This window comes from Arvicola amphibius, chromosome 1 (genome assembly GCF_903992535.2).
Source record: "Arvicola amphibius chromosome 1, mArvAmp1.2, whole genome shotgun sequence".
Classification (NCBI taxonomy): Eukaryota; Metazoa; Chordata; class Mammalia; order Rodentia; family Cricetidae; genus Arvicola; species Arvicola amphibius.
The window spans coordinates 146,723,158-146,746,382 of NC_052047.1; the positions used below are offsets into that span (position 1 = coordinate 146,723,158).

The following is a 23,225-nucleotide window of genomic DNA, read 5'->3' on the forward strand; positions in this document are numbered from 1 at the left end:
CTGGCCCATGACGTCCTCCTCTCCTCCTTTTCTTGTTCCTGTTACTCTCTTCGAGTCTAGATTTCTCCTCCTATTTATTCTCTCTGCCTAGCAGCCCTGCCTATTTCTCTCTCCCGCCTAGCTGTTGGCTGTTCAGCTCTTTAGTAGACCAATCAGGTGTTTTAAATAGGCAAAGTAACACAACTTTCCAGAGTTAAACAAATGCAACATTTCTTTGCATCATTAAACAAATGTTCCCTGTAGGCAATGAGACCCAGAGGTGAGAGCCAGTCAAGAGGTGAAGAAGTTCTGGTCATAGTGGAAGACCCGCCTCTTCCAAGGTGGAGGGGGAGCAGGTAACAGGAGTAGAGCATGCCAGCTACATAGCCAGACAAGGTCAGACTAGAGCTCAGAGTGTCCTACTCACAAGCCCTGTGTGGTTTCCTGGCACTTCTTCCTCCGTGGCCCGTTTCACATCTCGTGGGAGAGATGGAACTTGCTGAGGCTGACTCCATTTTGGAAAAGATCTCTGAACTCTGATAAGAAAATTGCTCACAGAGCCAGGCGGTGGTGGCGCACGCCTTTAATCCCAGCACTCGGGAGGCAGAGGCAGGCAGATCTCTGAGTTTGAGGTCAGCTTGGTCTACTGGAGCTAGTTCCAGGACAGGCTCTAGAAACTACAGGGAAACCCTGTCTCAAAAAACCAAAAAAAAAAAAAGAAAAAAAAAGAAAGAAAGAAAATTGCTCACACTGAGTCCTCTCTGTTGCCTCTAAGGTCATGGTCAAACCCCACAGCAAGCTCAGTCCCCTACTGCCCTCCCCCTCCCCCCAGTTCTCCTGCCTGGGGGGGAGTGGGGGGAGATGGGACAGAGGGATCTCAGTTACCCACACACTGCCTTCCACAATCTCTGGTATTGAGCACACCATGTACGAGATCCTAGAGGGTTAGCTCTGGGGTGCTGCGTCGGCTAACGTTCAGTCATGCTTTCCACAAACCTGTGAAGGTTGTAGAAACCCACGTTTTGCTGTTTTCAATAGGATTTTGTTCTGACACCTCTGGCTTACAGATCCGTGGTGTTTTGTTTAATGGGGCCAAGGAGAGTTGGCCTAGCCCACCCCTTTTTTTGTTTGTTTGTTTTTGTTTTGTTTTTTGAGGGCAGGTTTATCTGTCTAACAGCCCTAGCTGTCATGGAATTAGCTCTGTACACCAGGCTACCGTCGAACACGCAGAGATCCGCCTGCCTCTGCCTCAAATGCTGGGATTAAAGGCGCGCGCCACCACGGCCCGTCCAATTCACCCATCGCCCGTCCAATCCACCCTCTTATCACAATAGCTAAGCAGACCCTCACCTCAATCCTCCCACCTCCCGTTTTTGCTCTTCTGAGACAGGGTCTGGTATGGTCCAGGCAGTCCTTAAATTCAGCAGGTATCCAAGGAGGGCTGCTGGCTCCTGAGCCTTCCGTTTGCCCCTGCCAAGTGCTGGGATCACTGGCTTTGCCACAGCACGTGACTCTAGCCTTTCTTCTTAAACTAAAGTCACACACTCCCAAGGTTTAAAGCGAGAATTACAATAACAAGAACACCCTACACGGGACTCGGCCCATCATCCTGAACTCCATCTCCCAAGTGTCCTTGCGGTTTGGAAGCCATGTGACCAACTCTGGCCAGTAGGCTGCGAGCAGATGCTCTCCTCCCCGCCCCACTTCTCCTGCTCTGCTCTGCTGCTTGCCTGGCGGTGGCACCCTTTTTCCTGGCGAGGAAGTAGACCCTCCCGGTCCCCACTGACATCCCACTTTCTTTTATTATTTACTATTACTACTATTACCTACTTCGGAGCCTCAGGCTCACAGGTCAACACAGCTTGAAGGTGAAGTGTGCCCCACAAGCTCTCATTTTGGAATACTTCCCCATGTGGCGGGCTATCCTAGAAGGGGTGACCTTAGGGATGAGGCCCCTGGAGACAGACCTTGTTCCCTGATCTCAAGATGTGAGGAGCTGGATGCAAGCTCCTACCTCCAGTGACTCAGGGATCCAGCCCTTACCCGACATGATGGCGGCACAGTCCTAAAGTAGGAGCCAAACTAACTTTTCCTCCCTTATTTCTGTCATAGCACTGTCAGGACGACGCGAAGGTGCACAGCAGGTCCCGGCTCCCGAAGCCCCTCTGCGTCTATGTAAGCGGGGCAGAATCTCCCTAAGAGCAAACTGAGGGGAAAGCCTCAGCCTCTCCACGTGTTTGGGGTGCAGAGCCCTGTTCCAGTTCAGCAGAGTACCACGGACACCCACAATCCTAGTCAATGCTCTGCCGCCTTGGGGGTGAACAAGGCAGAGATGTCCCTACTAGCCAGGACTCTTCTTTAGCCGGGCAGGTGTTCAGCAATATGGCTTTCTACATCCGTCTGTGTGCTGTGGTATGAAAGGGGTTCCCCAGCAGGCAGGTCAAAAATGAGACTTTCTGACAGGCTTTCCTTCTTCCTTTGGGAAGTTGCAGGAAGGGGGCTCATGTAGAAAGCTCAAATGAGTCTAGACCCTTGAATCCCTTCCCAGTTGCCTCTTGTGGTCGTTTGAATGTAATTGGCCCCGATAATCTCTTAGGGAGTTTGCCCTATTAGGTGTGGCTTTGTTGGAGTAGGTATGGCCTTGCTGGAGGAAGTGTGTCACTGTCGGGCAGGCCTTAATAGGCAGTGTCCTAAGCTCAGGATACCACCAGTGTTTCTGGGGAATTCCTGTTTCCTGAAAGCCAAGATGTAGCCAGCACCATACCTGCCTGCATGCCACCATGCTCGCTGCCATGATAATGGACTGAACCTCTGAAACTGTGAGTCACCCCAATTAAGTGTTTTGAAAGAGTTGCTGTGGTCATGGTGTCTGTTCACAGCTAGGGATCCAAACTAAGACACCTCTTTTTCCCAGTTGTATTGTCACTTATCTGTCACTTATCTGTAACCAGAGGCGCAAACGTAGCCCTTTAAAGTGAATGGTTATGGGCTGGAGAGATGGTGCAGAGGTTGAGCGCACTGACTGCTCTTCCAGAGGTCCTGAGTTCAATTCCCACATGGTGGCTCTTCTAACCATCTGTAAGGTATACATGCAGGCAGAACACTGTATACATAATAGATAAATAAATTAAAAAAATAAAGTGAATGGTTATTTAATAGCTTCCTGTGAAGAATTTAAGTCCCCCTCCACCCTCCTGCAACTGAATATGGAAGGCTTACCTGCTTCACACAAAAGTAAAGAGCATACTTACCAAATGACCAGATATGGAAAAAAAAAAAACAAAAACAAACTTATTACCCAGTGCTATCATGTGACCCCAGGAGTCTTGCCTTTTGAGCACTGATCTGAAAACTTGTTTATATTTCTAGGGTGTCTTCTTGACCAAAATCAGAGCAAGTAAGCCATTTTTGTTTTACTTGCAATTCTTTATTCTAACAACATGGATGATTCCAGGCTAATCATGGTAGGTCCTCAAGGCCAGGTTTGGTTTGGCACCTGCCTACTAGTCAGTTGCAGATATAACATTAAAAAAATCAACTGCTAAACCATGCATGAACTCACACCTATAAAATCAACACTCCAGAAACTGAGGCAGTAGAATTGCCCTGAGTTTGAGGCCAGCTTAGGCTGCAAAGACCTTACCTCAAAGCAAACCAAGAAACAGACAAATGACCAAGAAAATAGCAACAAGTATCAGTTACTACAGTGATCACATTTCATTGCTGAACTTGGAGGAATTTGCTTTTTACTTGGGTTGTATTGTCTTGGCTTTTCTCTAAACCCAAAGAAGAATATGTGAAACTTTGTCCTTAAAAAAAAAAAAAAAGTGTTTCCCGGTGGTGGTGGCACACGCCTTTAATCCTAGCACTTGGGAGGCAGAGGCAGGCAGATTGCTGTGCGTTTGAGGCCAGCCTGGTCTACAAGAGCTAGTTCCAGGACAGGCTCCAAAAACTACAGAGAAACCCTGTCTCAAAAAAACCAAAACTTTATAAAAAAAAAAAAGTGTTTAGTATTAGTACATTGGATTTCTGGAAGCTGATCTGCCATCCCTTTTGTACATTTTGTCAAAAATAAAATACTAATAATAACTTTTGCTGGCAAAGCCGGGGATCAAACCAGGAACCTTATGTATGGTAGGTAAATGCCCTGCCACCAAGCCATCTCTCTGGTCCAGCAAAACCATTCTAAAACTACCAACCTAAACAGAATTCACACAGTTCTTCAGACACCGGAAAATGTGCTGAGGTCTTCTGTTGATCCCTCCCAGGCATTCTCAGGCCATCTGCCCAACGTTACCATCTGGGCTGTAATTCTCCCGTGTTACAGAAGTGACTGCCACAGTTGGCTCCTCCCAGAACAGACGTCAGCAAGAGCATTTCAGTTCTCTCCCACACAACTTTAATATGCGCAGCGACGAAGATGAGCATTGAATTTAAAACTTACGTAGGAATTTTGAAAGCAATAATATTTGTACTTTAAAAATGTTACCACCTCTGGCTCTTTGGAAGCTTCTTTGACTGAGGTGGGTCTCAAACCCATACCCTTGTGAACACGAGGCGAGTGCTTTGCCACTGAGCCACACCCCAGCCCCCCCCCCCCTTCTTGCTTTTAAGGTCCCATTTTTAAAGTCTGGACCTTATTGAGAACAAAGCAATTTTTGAACATGACTTTGACAACTCAAGGTAGCATTATGGGTCTCTTTGCTCCTGATGTTATGACAAGCTGGATTCAAAAGATAGTTAGGATCGAAACCAAGGCGAGCAGGGGCGAGTCTCACCAAAGCCATGTTCCGAACGAAGAGTCACAACCAATAGTCTGGAATTTTGTGATATATATTATTTCTCCATACTCCACAGAATTATATAAAAATATGACATGCAGTTCTATGTTCTTCTGTAGAACCCTAGCCTCAGGCTATAAAACACAACTACTCTATGCTCTATGGTACACGAACTGGGAACTAGGCTGGAGACTTAAAGACACACGTGCACAGAGACACGGGGACACGGGTCATCCTTGATACAAGAATGTCAACTTATATAGGGATCCTTAACTGATAGTCATGCCCCAGCTCTCGAGATCTTTCAGCTGCAGGTCTCACCAGAACCCACTCCCCTGCCATTAGGGTCTCGTGCTCAGAGCAGCTGCAGGCACAGGAAAACAAGTTGTTTTGCTCAGTTCACTCCAGCAGGCAAAGGGTCTGAGGCAGGCAAAGAAAGTCAAGGGGCCAGGGGTCTGCAGCCCCCAACATCAGGCTTTACCTGTAAGTAGTCCTCTTCCTTCTCCTCCATAACCGTCTTCCTATGTCAAAACTATTTATTATTTTTACCTCAGCTAATAGTTTTTTGTTTGTTTGTTTTGAGACAGAGTTTCTCTATGTAACAGCCCTGGCTGTCCTGGAACTCACTCTGTAGACCAGGCTGGCCTCAGACTCACAGAGAGCCACCTGCTCTGTCTGCCTTCCGAGTGCTGGGATTAAAGGTGTGCACCACCACCTCCTGGCTTCAGCCAAAAGTTTTTATGCTTCAAATATGCACACAATAATAAGTGCATTGGAGACATGCTGAAATCACAATGGTGTGCACATTTTTAGAGGGGTATAAATTTATGGGGAAAAGCTGGGGAAAGAAATAGGCGATCAGGAAAAATGCACTACTGTGCTTGCTTGTTCCCCACTTTCTGCATTACAGGTATCCAGTGACTTTATTTGGTCAAGAAAAAGTAAAAATGTAAAAGACATCTAGGAAACAGCAGAGACCCTGTTTCATTCTACCTTCAAAATCTACGTGTCATTGGGATTTCTAGCGCAGAGAAAGAACTGGTCAGTTCCGTACAGTCATGGTTGTTCCAGGACCACAAAGGAAGACGTTCAAAGTCACTGGGGCCACAGCTGGCATTTTGCCATTTTTCTTGTTTTAAGTTTAAGCGAGTCTCCGAGGGCCTGAGTGTTCTCTGTGTGTGTTGCCAAACCCAGCTCAGTTTTACAAGACTTAGCACAGTGCTCACGATAGAATGTAAAATCGCCACTCTTTAGCTGCTTCCCCGAGACGAAACAACCATGCCAAAGGGGACAGAGTATTCCAATGACCTTCCTACCTTTTTGAACCATCCACCAAAAGGCAGCCCAAATTGATACACCTGTGAACACGAAAGTCCCTTTAAAACTAAAACAGAGAGCGGCAGGGGGATTTTAAACATCTCAGAAGGAGATGGTGCCTCTGATACTCTTTCTAGGCATTCCTTCTATTCCTCGTAAGACTCTCCCTGATTTAAAGGCCAGAACCTGTTGTTCAGTTCTGTGACTTAAAAAAAGGCCCATTGGCCCGTTATTTTACCCTATTAGGATGAATTTATTAATTTATCTATTGCTAAATATTGTTTTTTCCTTATTTATGTGCACCTGAGGGCTCCTGGTATCTCATGTGTCCTTCTTGACAGCCTGGCATACTCTTTAAAGCTCTGCTTTGGAAGGTAGCTCTGATGGAAATGGACTAACTTCAATTTCTGCCTTTTGGAGAGTGGGTGCCCATGAGATTGGAGCGCTTAGACAGAGTGGCTCCTCCTGCTGGCAAGCCCTTCGGTGCCACCTGATACTTGACTGTGTATGAAATACTTCAGTTTTGCTTTAAATACTGGCAGCAAGAGCTAGCATTCGGGGTTGGGGATTTAGCTCAGTGGTAGAGCGCTTGCCTAGCAAGCGCAAGGCCCTGGGTTCGGTCCTCAGCTTCAGAAAAAAAAAAAAAAAAAAGACAAAATAACAAAAAAAGACCAAAAAAAAACAAGGTAACTGGCACACACAACCTTTTTCATTTTCAGAGATCCCCCCGCCCCCCAGGACATTTTCCTGGCTGGGGGCAATATTTATTATTTGTCCTTCAGGATGTCGCAGTATCAAATCGGTTCCAGCCCACAGGAAAGTCTCCTGTGGGGTGTGCAGATGTAGTGATTGACAGCCGGGTGACAGCTGAGGCTGCTGGATGCTCCACCCTCCTCCATGTTGCCTGCGGTTGGGGCCCTTCCTCTACTTCCTGGGAATCCTCTGTGCTAGATCTTTGATAATTTTTTCTCATTTCTTTAAGACCTACGTTTGTAAATTCGGTCCCATCTGTTTGGGTTTTGAAAATAAAAGCTGGGTTCGCCTGGGCCCCGTGTGCCGCACAGCGAAGCATCCCTGCGCGGCCGGACCCGCCCCACTCACAGAGGAGAGGGAGGTGCCTGGGAGGAAGAGCGGGGTCTGCCCATGCGCGGTAAAGATTTTATTTTATTTTACATTTTTGGCTTCCTTCGCCTGCCGTCCTTACCCGCCGTGCTCCGCGCAGCACACGCGGAAGTGGTTTCCTCTTGCTGACAAACCGGGCCTTTGTAGCCGTTCCTCCCGGCTGGCGACTACTACACAGAATGGCAGGAGTGCGAGGGCCCAGGGAGAACCGGGCCGCCGCCATGGCTGTGGAGCAGGACATGTTCGACGCCGTCGTGATGGCGGATGAGAGGTAGGCAGCGGCCCAGTTCCGCCCCGCCCCGGCAGCTGCTTGGCGGAGTCCCGCTGTCCTCGGGGACACCCGCCTTCGCCATCTGCGAGCTGCCACATCTTCTTGTTCTTTAATTGCCGCACATACGGCAGTATTCATGGACCTGCTGATGGATGTGTCGGGCAGGCCCCTTTGGATGTGGAAAGTTCCCCGGGGAAATGCCTGGGCGGAGCGGTGGCCCAGGGCATCTTGGCCTTTCCTGGACGGCTGCTCACCTCTCCTGGGTGACTGCTCGATCTCTGCTTAGCGAGAGGAGTCCTGACATCTGCGGAGGCAGAAGAGCTCCCCAGGCCACCCACCTGCCAAGTGGGGAGCTGTTCACTCCTCACGGGGGCTTCCAGAGCATTCCTTCCACAGTGCAGGCTTCAAGTTACTGCCAGTTTTCGGTTGATTCCTCAGAGACAATACCATCTAGTCAGAGCACCGTAGTGCTGGCATACTGTGATGATCTTACGGATATTTTCTGTTACTCCTGGGTCCTGGGAGGGTTTTAGAAACAGAGACTTGAGTTACGATGGCATGTAGGCTCAGCTACACCTACTTTTTTTTTGAAAAGTAGATTTCTAGTGTGGACTAAGCTTGATTGAGTTTGTATTTTTACATTTTTCTTGGGGGTTCTTGTGCTCTGCCGGGTTTGGAAGTCACTCATGTATCCCGCCCACGGTTGCAGATGAAGGAACTTGGGTTGGGGCTGTAGCTCAGTTGGTAGAGCGCTTTTCATAGCATGCATGAAGCCCATACGCATCATGGTTTCACATGGAGGTGGTGGCACACACCTGTAATCTCAGCATTCAAGAAATGGGAAGAGCCGGGCGGTGGTGGCACATGCCTTTAATCCCAGTACTCGGAGGCAGAGGCAGGCAGATCTCTGTGAGTTCGAGACCAGCCTGGTCTACAAGAGCTAGTTCCAGGACAGGCTCCAAGGCCACAGAGAAACTCTGTCTCAAAAACAAACAAACAAACAAACAACAACAACAACAAAAAGAAATGGCAAGAGTTACTTGATGGAGGTTGGCATGGGCTCCATAGTGAGAGCTGTCTCAGCAATGGGGCTACAGCACAGTAATGGGCCAGAGAGTAGAAGAGCTAGACCTAGAACCTGCATAGTGAGAGCTGTCTCAGCAGTGGGGCTAGGGCACAGTAATGGGCCAGAGAGCAGAAGAGCTAGACCTAGAACCTGCATAGTGAGAGCTGTCTCAGCAATGGGGCTACAGCACAGTAATGGGCCAGAGAGTAGAGAGCTACACCTAGAACCTGCATTTTGTGACTCAGGGTTTTGGGGGCTTTTTGAGGGAGGGGTTCGAGATAGGGTTTCTCTGTAGCCTTGGAGCCTGTCTTGAAACTTGCTCTGTAGGCCAGGCTGGCCTTGAACTCACAGAGATCCACCTGCCTCTGCCTACCGAGTGCTGGGATTAAAGGCACTTGCCACCACCTGGCGTGACTTGAATTTTAACCCTTTCTTCCTGTAATCTCCTGTGTCCTGTGGGAATCTGGATAATGTAAGGTGGAAAGATTTTTCAAGGAACAGTGTCTTACCTGATGAAGTGTGTTTCTCTGTCACAGATTCCATGGGGAGGGATATCAGGAAGGCTATGAAGAAGGCAGCAGCTTGGGGATTGTTGAAGGAAGGCAGTATGGCACATTACACGGAGCCAAAATTGGATCTGAGGTAAGTGGGAGAGCCACTTAGAAGGAACTCCATAGATGAGTGTGGTGATCCATCCTCTGTCATAGGGGATCCATCCTGCTATCCCAACACTCAGAAAACTGAGGCAGGAGTCCTAGGCCAGCCTGGGCTAAAGAGTGAGCTACTGCCTCAAAAAACAGAGGCTGGGGAAGTAGCTCAGTGGCAGAGGATGTACCCAGCATGCTTAGCCATAACTTGGAAACATTTCCTGAAGCAGCGGTTCTCAACCTAATGCTGCAACCTTTTAAAACAGTTCCTTGTGTTGTGGTGGCCCCCAACCATAAAATTATTTTGTTTCTACTTCATAACTATAATATTGCTACTGTTATGAATCGTAATGTATATGTATCTGACATGTGACCCCAAAGGGGTCAAGACTCACAGGTTGAAAACCAGTGGCCTAGGGGAAAAGAACAAAGGCATGGATACTTTTCCTCTACAATTGCTTCCTTTGCTGTTGAAGCTAAAGCATCTAACCACTTCCTACTGCAAGGCCTTTGGTGGGGTTCACAGACGAGACAGAAAAGTCTTAGCACAGAGCCACCAAAGTATGTTATGGTAGTAGCACAGTGCTGCCTTGTGTCTTCAGCCAGCTCAGTCCTCACCCATGGGGTGCCATGTTTGTGGTGGAATTCTACAAGCCCCACAGTTTTTCTCCTTTTGCCTTTGTCCTCTTACAGATCACTGACCCTGACTGGCAGAGGAGGTCATGACAGTATCAGGCACCTGATGCCACAAAGCAGGTCCTACAGACTGGTGGGCCTAAAACAACCATCTTTGGTTATGCCACACAGTATCCGAGGGTCAGTAGGGCTCCAGTCATCTGCAGGCTTGGCTGGACCAGGGGATCTCTTCCCGAGGTAGCACACCCTGTAACTGGTGTCCCCTGTACAGGTGTCCTCATGACACCCCAGAGCAAGTAGCTTGTAAGAACAAGGCAGAAGTGGCATTGCTTATTCTACCCAGCCCCAGGAACTCTTTCTTCCTCTTTCTTCCGCTGTGTCCTCAGAAGCTGAGCACGCTCCTCTCCTCTGTTCTGTTGTACATACATGAACCTGGGACAAGGGGCGAGGAGCCAGCTCACGGCATCATGTAGAGGACGAGCACCACTGCTTTCATCTTGGGGCCCGCCTCGCATGCTGGGGCTGTCACCATTCAGTTTCCATTGCCCCAAACTCACAGGTTCTAGAATAGCTGAAGAAGCCTTGTGGCAGCCCCCGTCCGGCCCTGAGCTTTGAGATCTTGGTAACTGGTGTGGTGTGGCTGATTGCTTACCGCCTTCACTCTGGACTGGTTTTCAATTCACAGATTGGGTGCTACCGTGGCTTTGCTCTTGCATGGAAGTGTCTCCTACACAGTGGTGCAGGTGAGAAAGACAGGTGAGGCTGAGGCTCCCTTCCTCCTTCCCCTCCCACCTCCTTTCCCTCCCCCCACCTTTCCCTCCTACCTCATTTCCCTCCCACCTCCCATCAGCATGCTATCATTGAAAAGGCCAGGAGGAACTCTGAGTGCTCCTAATGTGTGCATAGGTATCTGTGTCATTTGTTCATACAGAAAATAGTAATGACCAACTTGACTTTGTTATTCAAAGAATAATAAGTAAAATGCGCCAGGTACCTCATAGGTACTTGATGAGCGCTGGGTAATGTTACACCTAGGGTAATGTTAGGTGGATCCTATTTCCTGTCCATTTCTCACTTAGGCGTCTGCTAACAGTCTGTAGTACTGTCAATGAAACAAGGCCTCGGAAATGCTGGCTGTGCCAGACGTGGTGGTGTACACCTTTGATTTCAGCAGAGACAGGCAGATCTCTATGAATTTAAGGGTAACTTGGTCTACATAGGAGTTCCAGTACAGCTAGGACCAGAGAGGGGAAAAAGAAAGAAATGCTGGCTTTGTTGTCCATGGTGTCTCATAGCCAACCAGAATGCAGTATTATCTTTTTGGGAGGCAGGGGCTTATACTATGGCCCAGACTGGCCTTTAGCTCACAGCCATCCTTCTGTTTCAGCCTCTTATATGCTGGGCTCACAGACACGTACCACCACAGCCAGCCAGAAGTCATTCTGAAGCAATCCTTTTTGGCACACACACAGTTCCTAGTGATTGTCACTGTTTTTTGATCTGTGTTATCTTTGGTACCTTGCCTTACTGTGTTCTGCCCGCCTTGGTCCTGTGAGTGCCCCATCTGCCTGCTTCCTGAGGCTGGGAGGGAGCCCTGAAGTGAAAGGCATATTATTACCCTTGTGTGCAGAAGCATAGGGTTAAGCTGGCATTGTGTAGTCTTCCTAATAACTCCTGGCCTGGTATAGGAGGGCCCAGAGGAGGGTATTAGCAAACCAGGCCAAGAGGATGGCAGCTCCCTGCCTGTGGGATTCACCCTTTTGTTTAACACTTTGAGTGTCTAGAACTCATACCACGCTCATATTCAAAAGTAAGAGCAAGGCGTTTGTGACTAATTGTGGAGTTCTGGGGTTCTCTCTCTGATTATTCACCACATGATTTATTGGCTTCTCTTTGTGTTTTTAGACAGAGTTCCTCTGTGTAGCCCTGGCTGTCCTGGAACTTGCTCTGTAAACCAGGCTGACCTCAAACTCACAGAGATCTGCCCGCCTCTGTCTCCTGAGTGCTGGGATTAAAGGAATTCATACTACGCGGAAGTTTTTTTCCTTCTTCCTCCTTTTGTGAAATTTGAGGCAAGGTCTATTTAGTCCAGACTGCCTGGAACTCATTATCTAGACCAGGCTTCTGGTCTAAATATTTAGAAGAGATCCTTCTGCCGTTGCCCCCTGAGTGTTGGGATTAAAGACCTGGGTCACCATGCCTGGCTCTCTATTGTGTCTTTAGTGTGAGCAGGTGAGAGGCAAGGGTTCTTAACTTTGTGGCTGTAGGAGTGACCAGGCTGACTGATCCTGGAGGAATGATGTTGGCTATCCATGCCACCACCGGGTGGCAGTCACAGCAGAGACTGACTGCCATCCTTTTGTGGTGGTCTCCCTTGCTCCAGCCTGCAGTTCCCCAGGTGGGGTAGGGGCCCCGTGGTGAGTGGTTGCTCCACAGCAGGTGGAGGCCAGCACTGCCAGGAGCAGAGAGGCAGCTTAGCCTGCCCACTGCTCTGAGATGTGATGGAGGATGGAGTGGGGCCTTGGATGACAGCCTCTCTCCCCCATGCATCGCAGCAGGAAGATGAAGGTGGTGGAGGCGCTGATCGCACTGCTGCAGCACTTCCCCTATGATGACCCCACTTACGAGAGGCTCCATGAAGACCTGGACAGAATCAGAGGGAAATTCAGACAGGTTTGTGCTCCATAGCCTCTGTCTGGGGTGTGCCTAAGTGCACTATAAAGGCAGGGCGGGTGCAGGCGGGGGGTGGGGTGGTCGTGTGATGGCTGTGCTGGGCAGCATTTGTCCGTGTCTCATCCCCCTGCCCCTTGTAGGATGATGGAGATGGGCTGGGGACGGTGTGGCGACATTGCCTGTGGGGTGGTGCTGGGATAGGGAGAGTGGGGCTAGCAGAGGTGTGTCCTCAGCCTGACACAGGTTCAGGGGTGTGAGACACTGTTGGTGAGACACCATCTCTTGGGTACTTTCAGCTATGCTCACTGCTCAACGTGCAGCCAGACTTCAGGGTGACCGCGGGAGGCTCCAGACTTGCGTTTTGAGGACTCGGAAGAGCAGATGTCTGCACATATAGTGTCAGAGCGATTAAAGGCAGCCTGAGTGGCCCTCATTGTTCCGTGAGAGGACCAGTGTGGCCTCTTCCCTAGGCTCTTGCTGGCTGGCTGGCTGAGATAACACTACCCTGCCTTCTGCACAGGGTCCTGGCAGCACCCTCAAGAGATTGCTCACTGCTGGTCAGAGTGAGTGGCTTTGTCATCCCAGTGGTCCTGGGTTGGATCACCCTGAGGGTAGGACTCAGGCAGGCTGATGTAAAGGCGCTTAATGGGGAGTGGCAGCAGGTTCTCTGCTGTGTGCTGGCCTCTGCTGACCGCACTTGGGCTTCCTTTGGTTCACTCCGCCCTTCTGGCAGTCCCAGAGGTGGGTGCCGTTCCACTTTAGAGGTGATGAAGTAGACCCACCTAGTGTGACAGCCTGCCAGCAGAGCTGCCTGCTACCCCAGGTCCACGTCCTGCAGTGCCCCACACACTCAGTGCCTCTGCCTTGAGCATATGTTGTCATTGCCTGCACCACTGGGACCCTGTCCTCTGCTGCAGAAGACCCAGATTCCTGCAGTGTGTACAGGGTTCAGACTCCATTGGGCTTAGTTTGCCTCTGGATGCCAAGCTGAGAAGGCAAGGCCAGTCAGATCCCTAGGAAGCCGAGGCATGGCCTTCATGCTGTCCCCAGGTGTGGGATGAGCTCTACACATTAAGAAGTGGCCGCGGGGGACTCCTGGGCACCAGAGCAGGACCAGATGGTGACTGCCGCTGTGACTGTCAGGGGCTTGCCCGTGTGCCTCTGCTTCTTTAGCAGCAGCTTGGTGTTCACAGGCAGGTATAAGGTGAGCTAGCAGGAATAGGCTCAGTATATACCATTTCACAGGCGTGGACACACATGGCAGCATGTGTTGATATGCCCTCCTTTGGGTGGCGCCATTGTACCCTGACTGTCCCTACTTCAGTTTTAGGGCATGATGTGAAGGGGCCACCATGGATGTGTGCCACTTTGGTTTGGGTTCTTTTTTTTTTTTTAATTTTTTTTTTTAGAAACAGAGTCTCACTGTATAGCTCAAGCTAGCCTTGAAGGGTGATCCTCCTGCCTCAGCCTTATGAGTGCTGGGATCTCAGGCCTGTGGCCCTAGGACACTGTTTTTAATATCATTTCATAGCATCTTGATAGAGTAGGTACAGCTGGAGCTCTTCCCTCATTCCGTCAGCCCAGCCTAGCCAGAGAGGGATGGTGCTGGTGCTTGAGGCCCGGGGTGCCACGCATCTGGCTTCCCGAGCCTGGCAATAGCCTCTCGGGAGTCTCACACTGTTCTCCAGCTGCTCCCAGGATCAGGTGCCCTTCAGTGAGCTTCTCTGGGTGCTGAGTTCAGAGAGCTGTGGCTGCTGTTTTGATCATAATTTACTTTTCTATTTGGAGAAAAGAATAAATAATGTGTTTTACAGCGACAGTCTGGTATCATTGTACTGACAGCTGCTGCAGTCCTCCAGCACCAAGATGCTGAGGTGTTAGGATCTCTGTTCAGAGATGTGGGCCCAGCATTCCTGCCACATTCTGCCCTGGATTTGCTACCAAAGGTAGCAGTTACTAGTTCCTCTCTTGTCTCTGCCCCCTTTCCCTCTCAACTCTTTGTCTGTTCCTCCATTCCCCTTACCTTGTAGATAGGTGTTAGAGTTCCCACCTGTCAGCATTGCCACAGCCACCTGTCTGATACCTCCTGTGTTCTCAAGGGCCCCATCCAATCCCCAGCACGCTTTGGTTACCCCAAAAGGTCTTCTGGATCACAGTATAGACAGTGCAGAGGAACATTCTGTCATGTGGGTGTGTCCCTCTCCCCCCGTTGAGATGGCTGTGTCTGCTGTGAAAGGTAACATGGTCATGAGAAGGATGCTACTTCTAAATGTCATCCCGCGCAGGTGATACTCGGAACTGCCATAGGCAACCCCAGGGAGCTGCGGTGAAGCTGCACCTCAGTGTGGTAGAGTGGCACCTGTGGAACGTGTGTCCTTAATGTCACTACTGAGCTGTGAGCTAGTGCCCTGCCTTCTCAGACCATGTCCTGTGAGCTCTAAGTGTCTCCACTGCTGGACTGTTTTCTGTCCCTCGTCTTACCGTGTTCTGGCTGGCTCTATGGCAGAGTGGCCTCGCTTTGATGCCATCCCTTATGAGTGGCAGTGTGTCACATGCCGGAGGCCAGAGGTGTCTGGATTGGCTCCTCCTAAGTCTCTCTGCTGAACCTGCTGCCTGTGTCTCCTGCACAACTGTGTCCTGACTGAACAGGGACTACCAGTGATCTCATTCTCCCTCATCCCTCAGTCACCTACAGATTTATCTGCAGTCACAGGGCAGGGCTTGTGACCGCCAGCTCGGCAGGATCTGGAATCACCTAGGAGACACACCTCTGTGGATGGCTGTGAGGGTGTTTCCAGAGAGGCTTAGCTGAGGAGGGAAGACCCACCCTGAGTGTGCTCTGTCCCATGAACTGGAGAAAGCATGCTGGGCGCCAGCATACATGTCTCTCTGCCTCCAGGCTGGATATAATGTGACCGTCTGCCTCGGGCTCCTGTTGCCATGCCTCCCCACCCTGATAACTGCCACCTTATTAACTGTGGCCCAATAAACCCCTTCATCCTTTAAATTGCCTCTTTGGGGGATTTTGTCACAGCAAGGACGAGAAAACTCACTGAACACAGGGCCTCAGACCTGCAAGGATACCGCGTGACCTCTAACTGGCAGCCTGTTTGCGGCTGTGGTGCCGATTTCAGCCCGAGGCTAAATGCAGAATGGCATTCTTCCCTGTAAAGCTAGTGTTAGTGAGGAGTTTTTAAAATATAAAGATTATTGCTGAGCGATGGTGGCACATCCCTTAAATCCCAGCACTTGGGAGGCAGAGGCAGACTGATCTCTGAGTCAGAGGCTAGCCTGGTCTACAGAGTGAGTTCCAGGATAGCCAGGCTACACAGAGAAACCCTGTTTTGAGAAACCAATATATAAATAAATCAGCACAGAGGAAATTTATTTGCTGCAGAAGGACAAAGGTCAGAAAATAAGAGACAAAGACAGGAGATAGAGGATGAGGGAAAGTAACAAAGGAGATGGGTAGGGGTATCTGCCCCAGAGGGACAAAGGATTGTCTCTGGAGAGGAGGTAGACATGGCCCATAGGCAAATGGCAGTTTATAAAGATACGAGGGGGAAACCCTGTGTTAGGATGAGCTGTTTTGTTTTGATTGGGTATGTTAATTAGGACAACCAAAAAGTGTTTTGATTGCTGGACTTCAATACTTTGATAACTGGACCTTGGTAGACAGCGTGGGGTTTGTGTGGTCAAATAAGGGGAATAGACCTCGGTAGCTAGCTTTAGGAATGAATTTAATAGTAGCAAAGCAGAGGGAATGGGAAGGGCAAGGCCTGCCAGAAACATGCTGGCTGTGCTTGGGCCTGCTAGAGTTCCTTCAGTGTGTATGAGGTTTTTACTTGCACCACATGGTGGCAGTGCAGGCAAAGATCAGAAGAGGGCATCAGATGCCTTAGGACTGGAGTTACAGAAGGTTGTGAGCCACCACGTGTGCTCCGAACCAAAGCTGGGTCCTCTGCAAAAGCAGCAAGCACTCTTTTTTTGTTGTTATTTGTTTTAAAGGATTTATTTATTTCTTATGTATACAGTGTTCTGCCTGCATGTATGCTTGCAGACCAAAGGAGGGCCCCAGATCTCATTACTAATGGCTGTGAGCCACCATGGGGTTGCTGGGAATTGAACTCAGGACCCCTGAAAGAGCAGCAAGCACTCTTAACTGCTGAGCCATCTCACCAGCCCAGTAGTCAAGTTTGATTTTGTAGGATTGTAGTGTTGAGACAAAAGCAAGGTAAAACACCCCAGAAGCTCTGGCTGGGTGCTCTCAACCCCACAGTGGCTAATGATGGAGCACCCCACATTCTAAAACAGTGGTTCTCAGCCTTCTTAATGCTGTGAGCCTTTAATACAGTCTTCATGTTATGGTGACCCCCCAACCATAAGATTACTTTCGTTACTACTTCATAACTATAATCTTGCTACTGTTATAAATTGTAATGTTAGACCAGGTTGGCCCCGAACTTACAGAGATCCACTTGCCTCTGCCTCCTGATTGCTGGGATTAAAGACATCTGCCACTGCCACCTGGCTTAGTCCTGACTCTTCTGTACCACTACTCCACTAAGTCTCCATGTGCAAGACTACGGATGGTAACATGGGCTGGCGGAGTGACTGTGAATGGCTGCACAAAGCACAGCGGGTGAGAGTAGCTTGTGCCAACTGCTCCAGACTGGTTTCAGGCTCAGCTGAGCCCGTGCTAGGTCTTGTATTTAGCAGATGCAGAAAAACATGGGTTTATAAAGAAGGAACTCATATCAGGAGGAACAGTGACTGAAGGGGCTATCAGATGCTCCAGACCCTTCTGTGGGGGACCCTTCCTTCCTCCCTTCCTCCCTCCCTCCCTTCCTTCTTTCTTTCATTCCTTTGAGACAAAGTTTCTCTGTGTAGCTCTGGCTATCTTGAAACTCACTCTGTAGACCAGGCTGGCCTTAAACTTGATCCACCTGCCTCTGCCTCCCAAGTGCTGGGATTAAAGGCGTGTAACCACTACCGCCCAGCCTGTAGGATCTTTCATGATGAACACCACTGACTTCTGGGAGCCCAGAGATAGGGGAGCACTCACCCTGAAGGGAGGTGGCAGGGAGACTTCCTGGAAGGGAGGCTCCCATGTCAACTTTGAGGGTGTCCTTAGTTGTTCCCACTGTCATGACAGAGCTAGGAATTGGTATATATCTCAGGAAACTGAAGTCACAGGACTAAGTGTCAGAGAAAGTGAGGTGGTGTGAGATTCCAGAGTCCTGGCCACCAGGAGCCAGCCCCCAAAGGTCAGTGATCTGTGGCTCTTTGTTGTAGTTCATTCCACCATTGTCTTTCATTGGTGTAGAGATGTGGAGTAGGTAGTTGTGGCAACTAGTCACAGGGATAACCAGGTCCATGGTCAGGGTAAGGCAATGACACCCCTCCGGAAAAAGCCGGTGGACCTTGGGACTCCAGCCGCTGCTTCTCCTCCCTGTCCCCAGCAGCAGAGATCTTCTGGGGTGCTAGAGTACACAGGAAATAGGGAAGTGGGGCTCCATTATGCATCTCCCATGAGATCTTCAATTGTGGTGGAGTTGGTGGGATTTTGTGGTGACACAGCTGTTTGGGGTGTCCCATGCCCCTGGAAATCAAAACCTATAAAGTCATTGGTTCACCAGGTTAGACTTTGGTAGAATTGTGCTTTGGTCTGTCACTGAGGCCCCATCTGGGGTGAATAGGGAATTGGTCACTTCTCCCAGAAGTTAAACCAGCTAGGATTCCAAGTTAGCTTTCCAAGAAGGGAAGTCATTCCTTGTCTTTCTGTGATCAGCTTCCCAGGGCTGCTTTCCATACCACTTGTTGTAGGGCTGGAGTGCCTGTCCCCATGCTCCATGGATGGGGGTCTTCATAGCCTCTATTGGAGAGCATGCATCAGTGAGCCCCAGGGGTCTGAAGACAAGACTAAAGATTTGGGAGTGCTGGCCCAGTTTTCCTAGCAGGGGTCTTATTGTTGCCAGCGGGTGTTGTACCCTTGAAACACAAGCTCCCGAGCCTGCTCTCAAATGCAGGGGCCTGCTGCTGGTCCACTGCATCTGCTTGGAGTAGGGTCTTAGCAGTTCTGTCCAGCTGGAGTTTGCTTGTGTTTGTACTTGGGTGAGGAAGGCCTGCTCAAGTGTGGCTGATGTCTGTCATACTTGGTGTCTTAGGGCTTTTATTACTGTGAAGAGACACAATGACCACAGCAACTCTTATAAAGAAAACACTTAATTGGGGTGGCTCACTTACAGTTTCAGGAATTCATTCCATTATCATCATGACTGGGATCGTGGTGGTGTGTAGGCAGACGTGGTGCTGGAGAAGTAGCTGAAGTCTTACATCTTATAGGCAACAGGAAGTCGACTGAGACACTGGGTGGTATCCTGAGCATAGAAAACCTCAAAGCCTGCCCCCACAGTAACACACTTCCTCCAGCAAGGCCACACCCACTCCAAACAAAGCCACACCTATGTTCTTCCTGAGACTCTGAGGGCCAATTACATTCAAACTCCCATACTTGGTATCAGCGAAGAGTTGGGAAGCATCTGGCTCCTTAAAAAAAGGGGGGGGGGGGACATGAAGAGGAGGCTATGCAGCATACAGACCTAAGGTGGCCTGCAAAGAGGAGGGCTCCAGGTGAGTAACACCAAGGCTTGCCAGGAACCCCCCAGAAGCAGGGCTGGCCCAGCCATACACAGCTTTATCTTCAGCCCCCTGAAGAGAGTCCACTCCTGCTGTTCAAACCATGTCATCCATCAAGGATGACCCAGGACACTGACACCAGGTTCCTCTCCCTGTCAGAGCTGTTATTTCTGTCCTGGAACTTGCAATGTAGACCAGACTGGCCTTAAACTTGTAGAGGTCTGCCTGCCTCTGCCTCCTGAGAGCTGGGGTTAAAGGCGTGCACCACCACTGCCTGGCTGGCTTTATTTTCATAAAAATTGTTCATTGAGGGGGGAGGACCCTGGAATCCCAACAGGGCAGGGAACCCTGACTGCTCTTTGGACTGTAGAGGGAGGGGGAGGGGAGTGGGGGGAGGGGGAGGGAAATGAGAGGCGGGGAGGAGACGGAAATTTTTTAATAAAAAAAAATTGTTCGGTGAAATTTGTCTTGGGATTAGGACAGAATTTTCACCAATTTTTGAACTGGCTTTAAGCACACTTTTGCTCTCTTATTCTACGTTTTATGTGAAGTGGCACTTTCAGCACTGACCATTATAAAATCAAAATGTTTAACCAAAAATTTTTTTGACTCTAAAAAGATGTTGAATATTCAGCCAAGATTTCTTTATTTTTTTATTTTAATTTAAATTTATGTGTATGCATGTTTTGCCTACATGTATGTCTATACCGTGCTTATACCGGGTACCCACGCAGGTTAGAAGAAGGTGTCAGATCCCTGGACTGATGTTACAGATGTGTGAGCTGCCATGTGGGAACCAAACCTGGGTCCTCTGGAAGAGCAGCCAGTGCTCTTAACTGCTGAGCCATCTGTCAGCCCCTAAAGGATTCTCTTGACTGGGTTAGTTGAGATGGCAATACCCACTCTAAGTATGGTAGGCACCATCCCATGGGCTGGAGTCCTGGCGAGAGCAAGCTGAGTGCCCGTGTTCATCTTTTTCTGCTCCCCCTGTGATGTAATGTGAGCAGTTGCTTGGAGCTTCTGCTGCCGTGCTTTTCCCACCATGATGGACCGCACCTTCACCCGTGAGCCAGGTAAAACTCCCCCCTCACTTGCACTTGTCTGGTATTTATCACAGCAGCAGGAAAAGGAACTGAGGCAGGTGTCCAGAAAGGCCCAGTTGTTAGAGATTTGGCCTAGCCACTTGGGACAGAACAAGGGAAGGAAGGAAGCCCTGAGCTGGGAGGCCCCACACAGATGACCCCGAAGGGTGAGGTTGCTCAGTTTTAAAGTGGCTCCCAACTGACAGGCTGTCTCAGCTGTCTCTTGGGGACAATTCAAAGGCTTTAATGGATGCCAGAGTCTAAGAGGCTCAAGACCCACTGAAGCCCCTTCAGCAGAGCATTCTGTATTCTCGCTCCATCCTTCTCAAGTGCCCCCAGATGTAGGCCCCGAGGTCTGCAGCCCTGAGCTGCCTGCCCACCATCCCCACCACCCCAAGGCTTTTGTCTGCTGGCCCTATAGTGTGGTGCTGGGCTGCGGGGGCTCTGTGGGCCAGAGAGCTGGGAAGGGATTAGAGGTCCTGCTCTTGCTTTGCCCTCTTGCACAACCCTTTGATCAAAGACATTCCTGGGATGACAGCCCTGAGAGGCCAACTCAGCTCAGCCAGGGGTACCGCATCCCACCAGTACTATGTTGTGGCCCTGCGTGGCCCCTGTATACAAGCCTGTCTACCTCGTGTTAAACAGTCTGTGCACCCCACCCCAGACACACACAGGCTGTCACAACAGCCCAAGTCCAGGTTTGCCTGGCAGGCACACCTGGCAGTGCCAGCTCCCAACTCTGGCCTTGTGTGGCCTGCACAGCCGTGCTACTAAACGCAGAGGCCCGGTCCAGTCCTGTGGAGCCGGATAGGCATTGTCTGCCTCCTGGACTGCCGTGGCAAGGGCTCTGGTGCTGAGCACCGCAAGGAGGACACACGGCATTGCTCCTTTGCCTTGTGTCCCACCCCAGAAGTCCTCAGCCCCCACTGCTGGCATCTCGTGGGCCACAGGAGCCCAGGTACTCTGTAGGGTCTGTGAAGGTGGCTTGCTTTCTAGGACAAAGTGCCTCAGCTGGGCTGGCCTGTGAGCAACAGGTTAACTTCCTCACACTGAGCCCCAGGATGTGAGGTCAGGAGGGGAGGCCACACTTACTTTGAGTCTTCTAGGACAAGCAGAAATGAAGGTTTGGGCAGGTCCAGGCAGTGAAGTAACCTATAATGGGGAGTTAAGAAGCTGAGGTTCACCGAGGCCAGGCAGGTTTAAGACCTTGGCCTGGCTGAGAGGGGTGGGATGGCTCAGCAGGATGGGGGCTCTCTGCATGTAGGAAGTCTGGCCAGGATACTGGGCAAGGATTCATGGAGCTGGTAGAGGCAGAGAATGGAGAGAGCTGGCCTTTGGGCTTCTGAGAAGAGACAGTTGGGCGGGCTAACTTCCTGAGCCTTTGTTTCTGAGGCTGTCCAAAGGCCATTGTACCATCACCCTCTGAACATGAGTGTCTACTCATCCCACTGGGGATTTGCTGTCCAGTCTTTTTGTTTTTGTTTTTCGAGACAGTGTTTCTCAGTAGCAATGGAGCCAGTCCTGGAACTCACTCTGTAGATCAGGCTGGCCTCTGCCTCCTGAGTTCTGGGATTAAAGGTGTACACCATCACTACCCAGCCTACCCTCCAGTTTTATCAGCAAAATTTGAGGGTTAGAATCAGAGCCTGGAGTGATAAGAGCCTGGAGTGGCCATTGGTATCTGGGGTTAACTTCTGAGCCATGTAAAGAGGCTTGGACATCAGCCATAGCTGGGCACCACAGACCACTGGGTGAAGACACAAGCCAGTTGCACCTTTAGAGACCACATCATGGTGTGAGCTCTCCGCATTTGATGGTGATGCTTACCCATTCTACTTGGGTGTCCTTCCATGACCACCCTTGATAGGCAGTGGTGGAAAACAGCAGCAGCAGCCTGCCTTCCTCTAGTGTGTATGCTCAGCCCTGCTATTCGTGTCTGCATTCCTAGGACCACTCTGCTGCACTGGCCGTCAGCCTGCTTCATCCCAGCGTATTTTATTGTGTCTCCCATACTAACCTTCCCATCAGCCCACCTGAATGTGATAAGCTTGCTCTACAGTGCTTCTAAGATCCAATGGGAAAGCAACTCTTCCACCTCACTGCCCTTTAGCCTGTTCCCGGAATCTGAAGGCCCCATACCAACTCTCCTGGACATGTGTGGTTGTGGGGAGAAATCTGCCAGTTCCTGGGTCCGCAGCCCTATAGCAGGCTCTGATGCTCGGATGGAGCTGATATACCTTTCTGGACCCTGCCCTCAGGCAGCGGCTTTGCCTAAAATGAGGACTGTGTGTGTCTTCATAAGCCACCAGAGGGGACACTGGAGTCTCCTCCAGCTCTAGTGTTTCCTTAAACTCCCATGGGTTTTGGGTCAAGTCCCTTTCTGCTTTCATCTTTGGGTGGCACCATTCAGGCCAGGCATTAACTACATTCCCCATCTTTCAGAAGGGCAGGGCCAGCCTGGTACCAACACAGCCAACCTGAGACCCAGGTCTTTAGGTGGCTCCCAAATGGCTACATAGGGTGATGGCAGAGGAACCCCCAGTGCTAGGGAGAGTCATGCCACCTATCCCCCAAGGGTTGGGAAACAATGCCCGTCATGAACTGCCACCCAGAGGACGTCAAAGGAGGCCAGCCAAGCCACTCAGGTCCTCTGTGACTGTGTGAAAGGCCACCTTGGGCCCTGGCCCTAACGCTAAGCATCGCTCTCTGGGCGTTTGGCAGCACCTAAGGATGGTGATTTACCTAGAGCAAACACCCATTTGTGCCAGACAAGGGGCAGTGAACGCGGGCTCTGTTGATCTTCCATCTGCAAACACGCAGGAGGGCAAGCTGGCAGCGACAGACCCAGAGCCGCTTCTCATCAGTGGCTGCCGCCCGTCTCCCTGACGCCAGAGGCTGCCACCTGCAAACACCCTTTGCTTTGGGAACCCCAGTTGGTCCCACATGGTTATAGCACCAGTGATACACCCCCCATTCCCTTCCCCAAGGCCCAGAAAACAGACAACACCAAGC

The 23,225-nt window shown here is 50.3% G+C and overlaps 1 protein-coding gene across 3 annotated transcripts; it reads left to right on the plus strand.

Moving 5' to 3' along the window:
- Positions 1 to 7,276: 7,276 nt before the first annotated feature.
- On the plus strand, positions 7,277 to 15,499 carry Lto1 (LTO1 maturation factor of ABCE1). Of its 3 annotated transcripts, none has more exons than XM_038314226.1 (5): positions 7,277 to 7,470; positions 9,073 to 9,178; positions 10,505 to 10,575; positions 12,375 to 12,492; positions 12,789 to 15,499. In XM_038314226.1, exons 1-5 carry the CDS (start codon positions 7,379 to 7,381, stop codon positions 12,855 to 12,857), a joined length of 456 nt encoding a protein of 151 aa, XP_038170154.1. In that variant the 5' UTR covers positions 7,277 to 7,378; the 3' UTR covers positions 12,858 to 15,499. The 3 variants fall into 3 exon arrangements, with proteins under 3 accessions (XP_038170154.1, XP_038170162.1, XP_038170170.1); XM_038314234.1 differs by having other exon boundaries at positions 12,378 to 12,492; XM_038314242.1 differs by lacking the exons at positions 7,277 to 7,470; positions 12,789 to 15,499 and adding an exon at positions 7,509 to 7,815 and having other exon boundaries at positions 10,505 to 10,562.
- Positions 15,500 to 23,225: the final 7,726 nt, after the last annotated feature.

Bases quoted from the DNA above. Each gene is read 5' to 3' on its own strand.
- Lto1 (XM_038314226.1), top strand. From the start codon at position 7,379: ATGGCAGGAGTGCGAGGGCCCAGGGAGAACCGGGCCGCCGCCATGGCT. The intron at 9,179-10,504 runs GTAAGTGGGAGA...TTCAATTCACAG, and splicing joins GAGCCAAAATTGGATCTGAG to ATTGGGTGCTACCGTGGCTT. The intron at 10,576-12,374 runs GTGAGGCTGAGG...CATGCATCGCAG, and splicing joins GGTGCAGGTGAGAAAGACAG to CAGGAAGATGAAGGTGGTGG.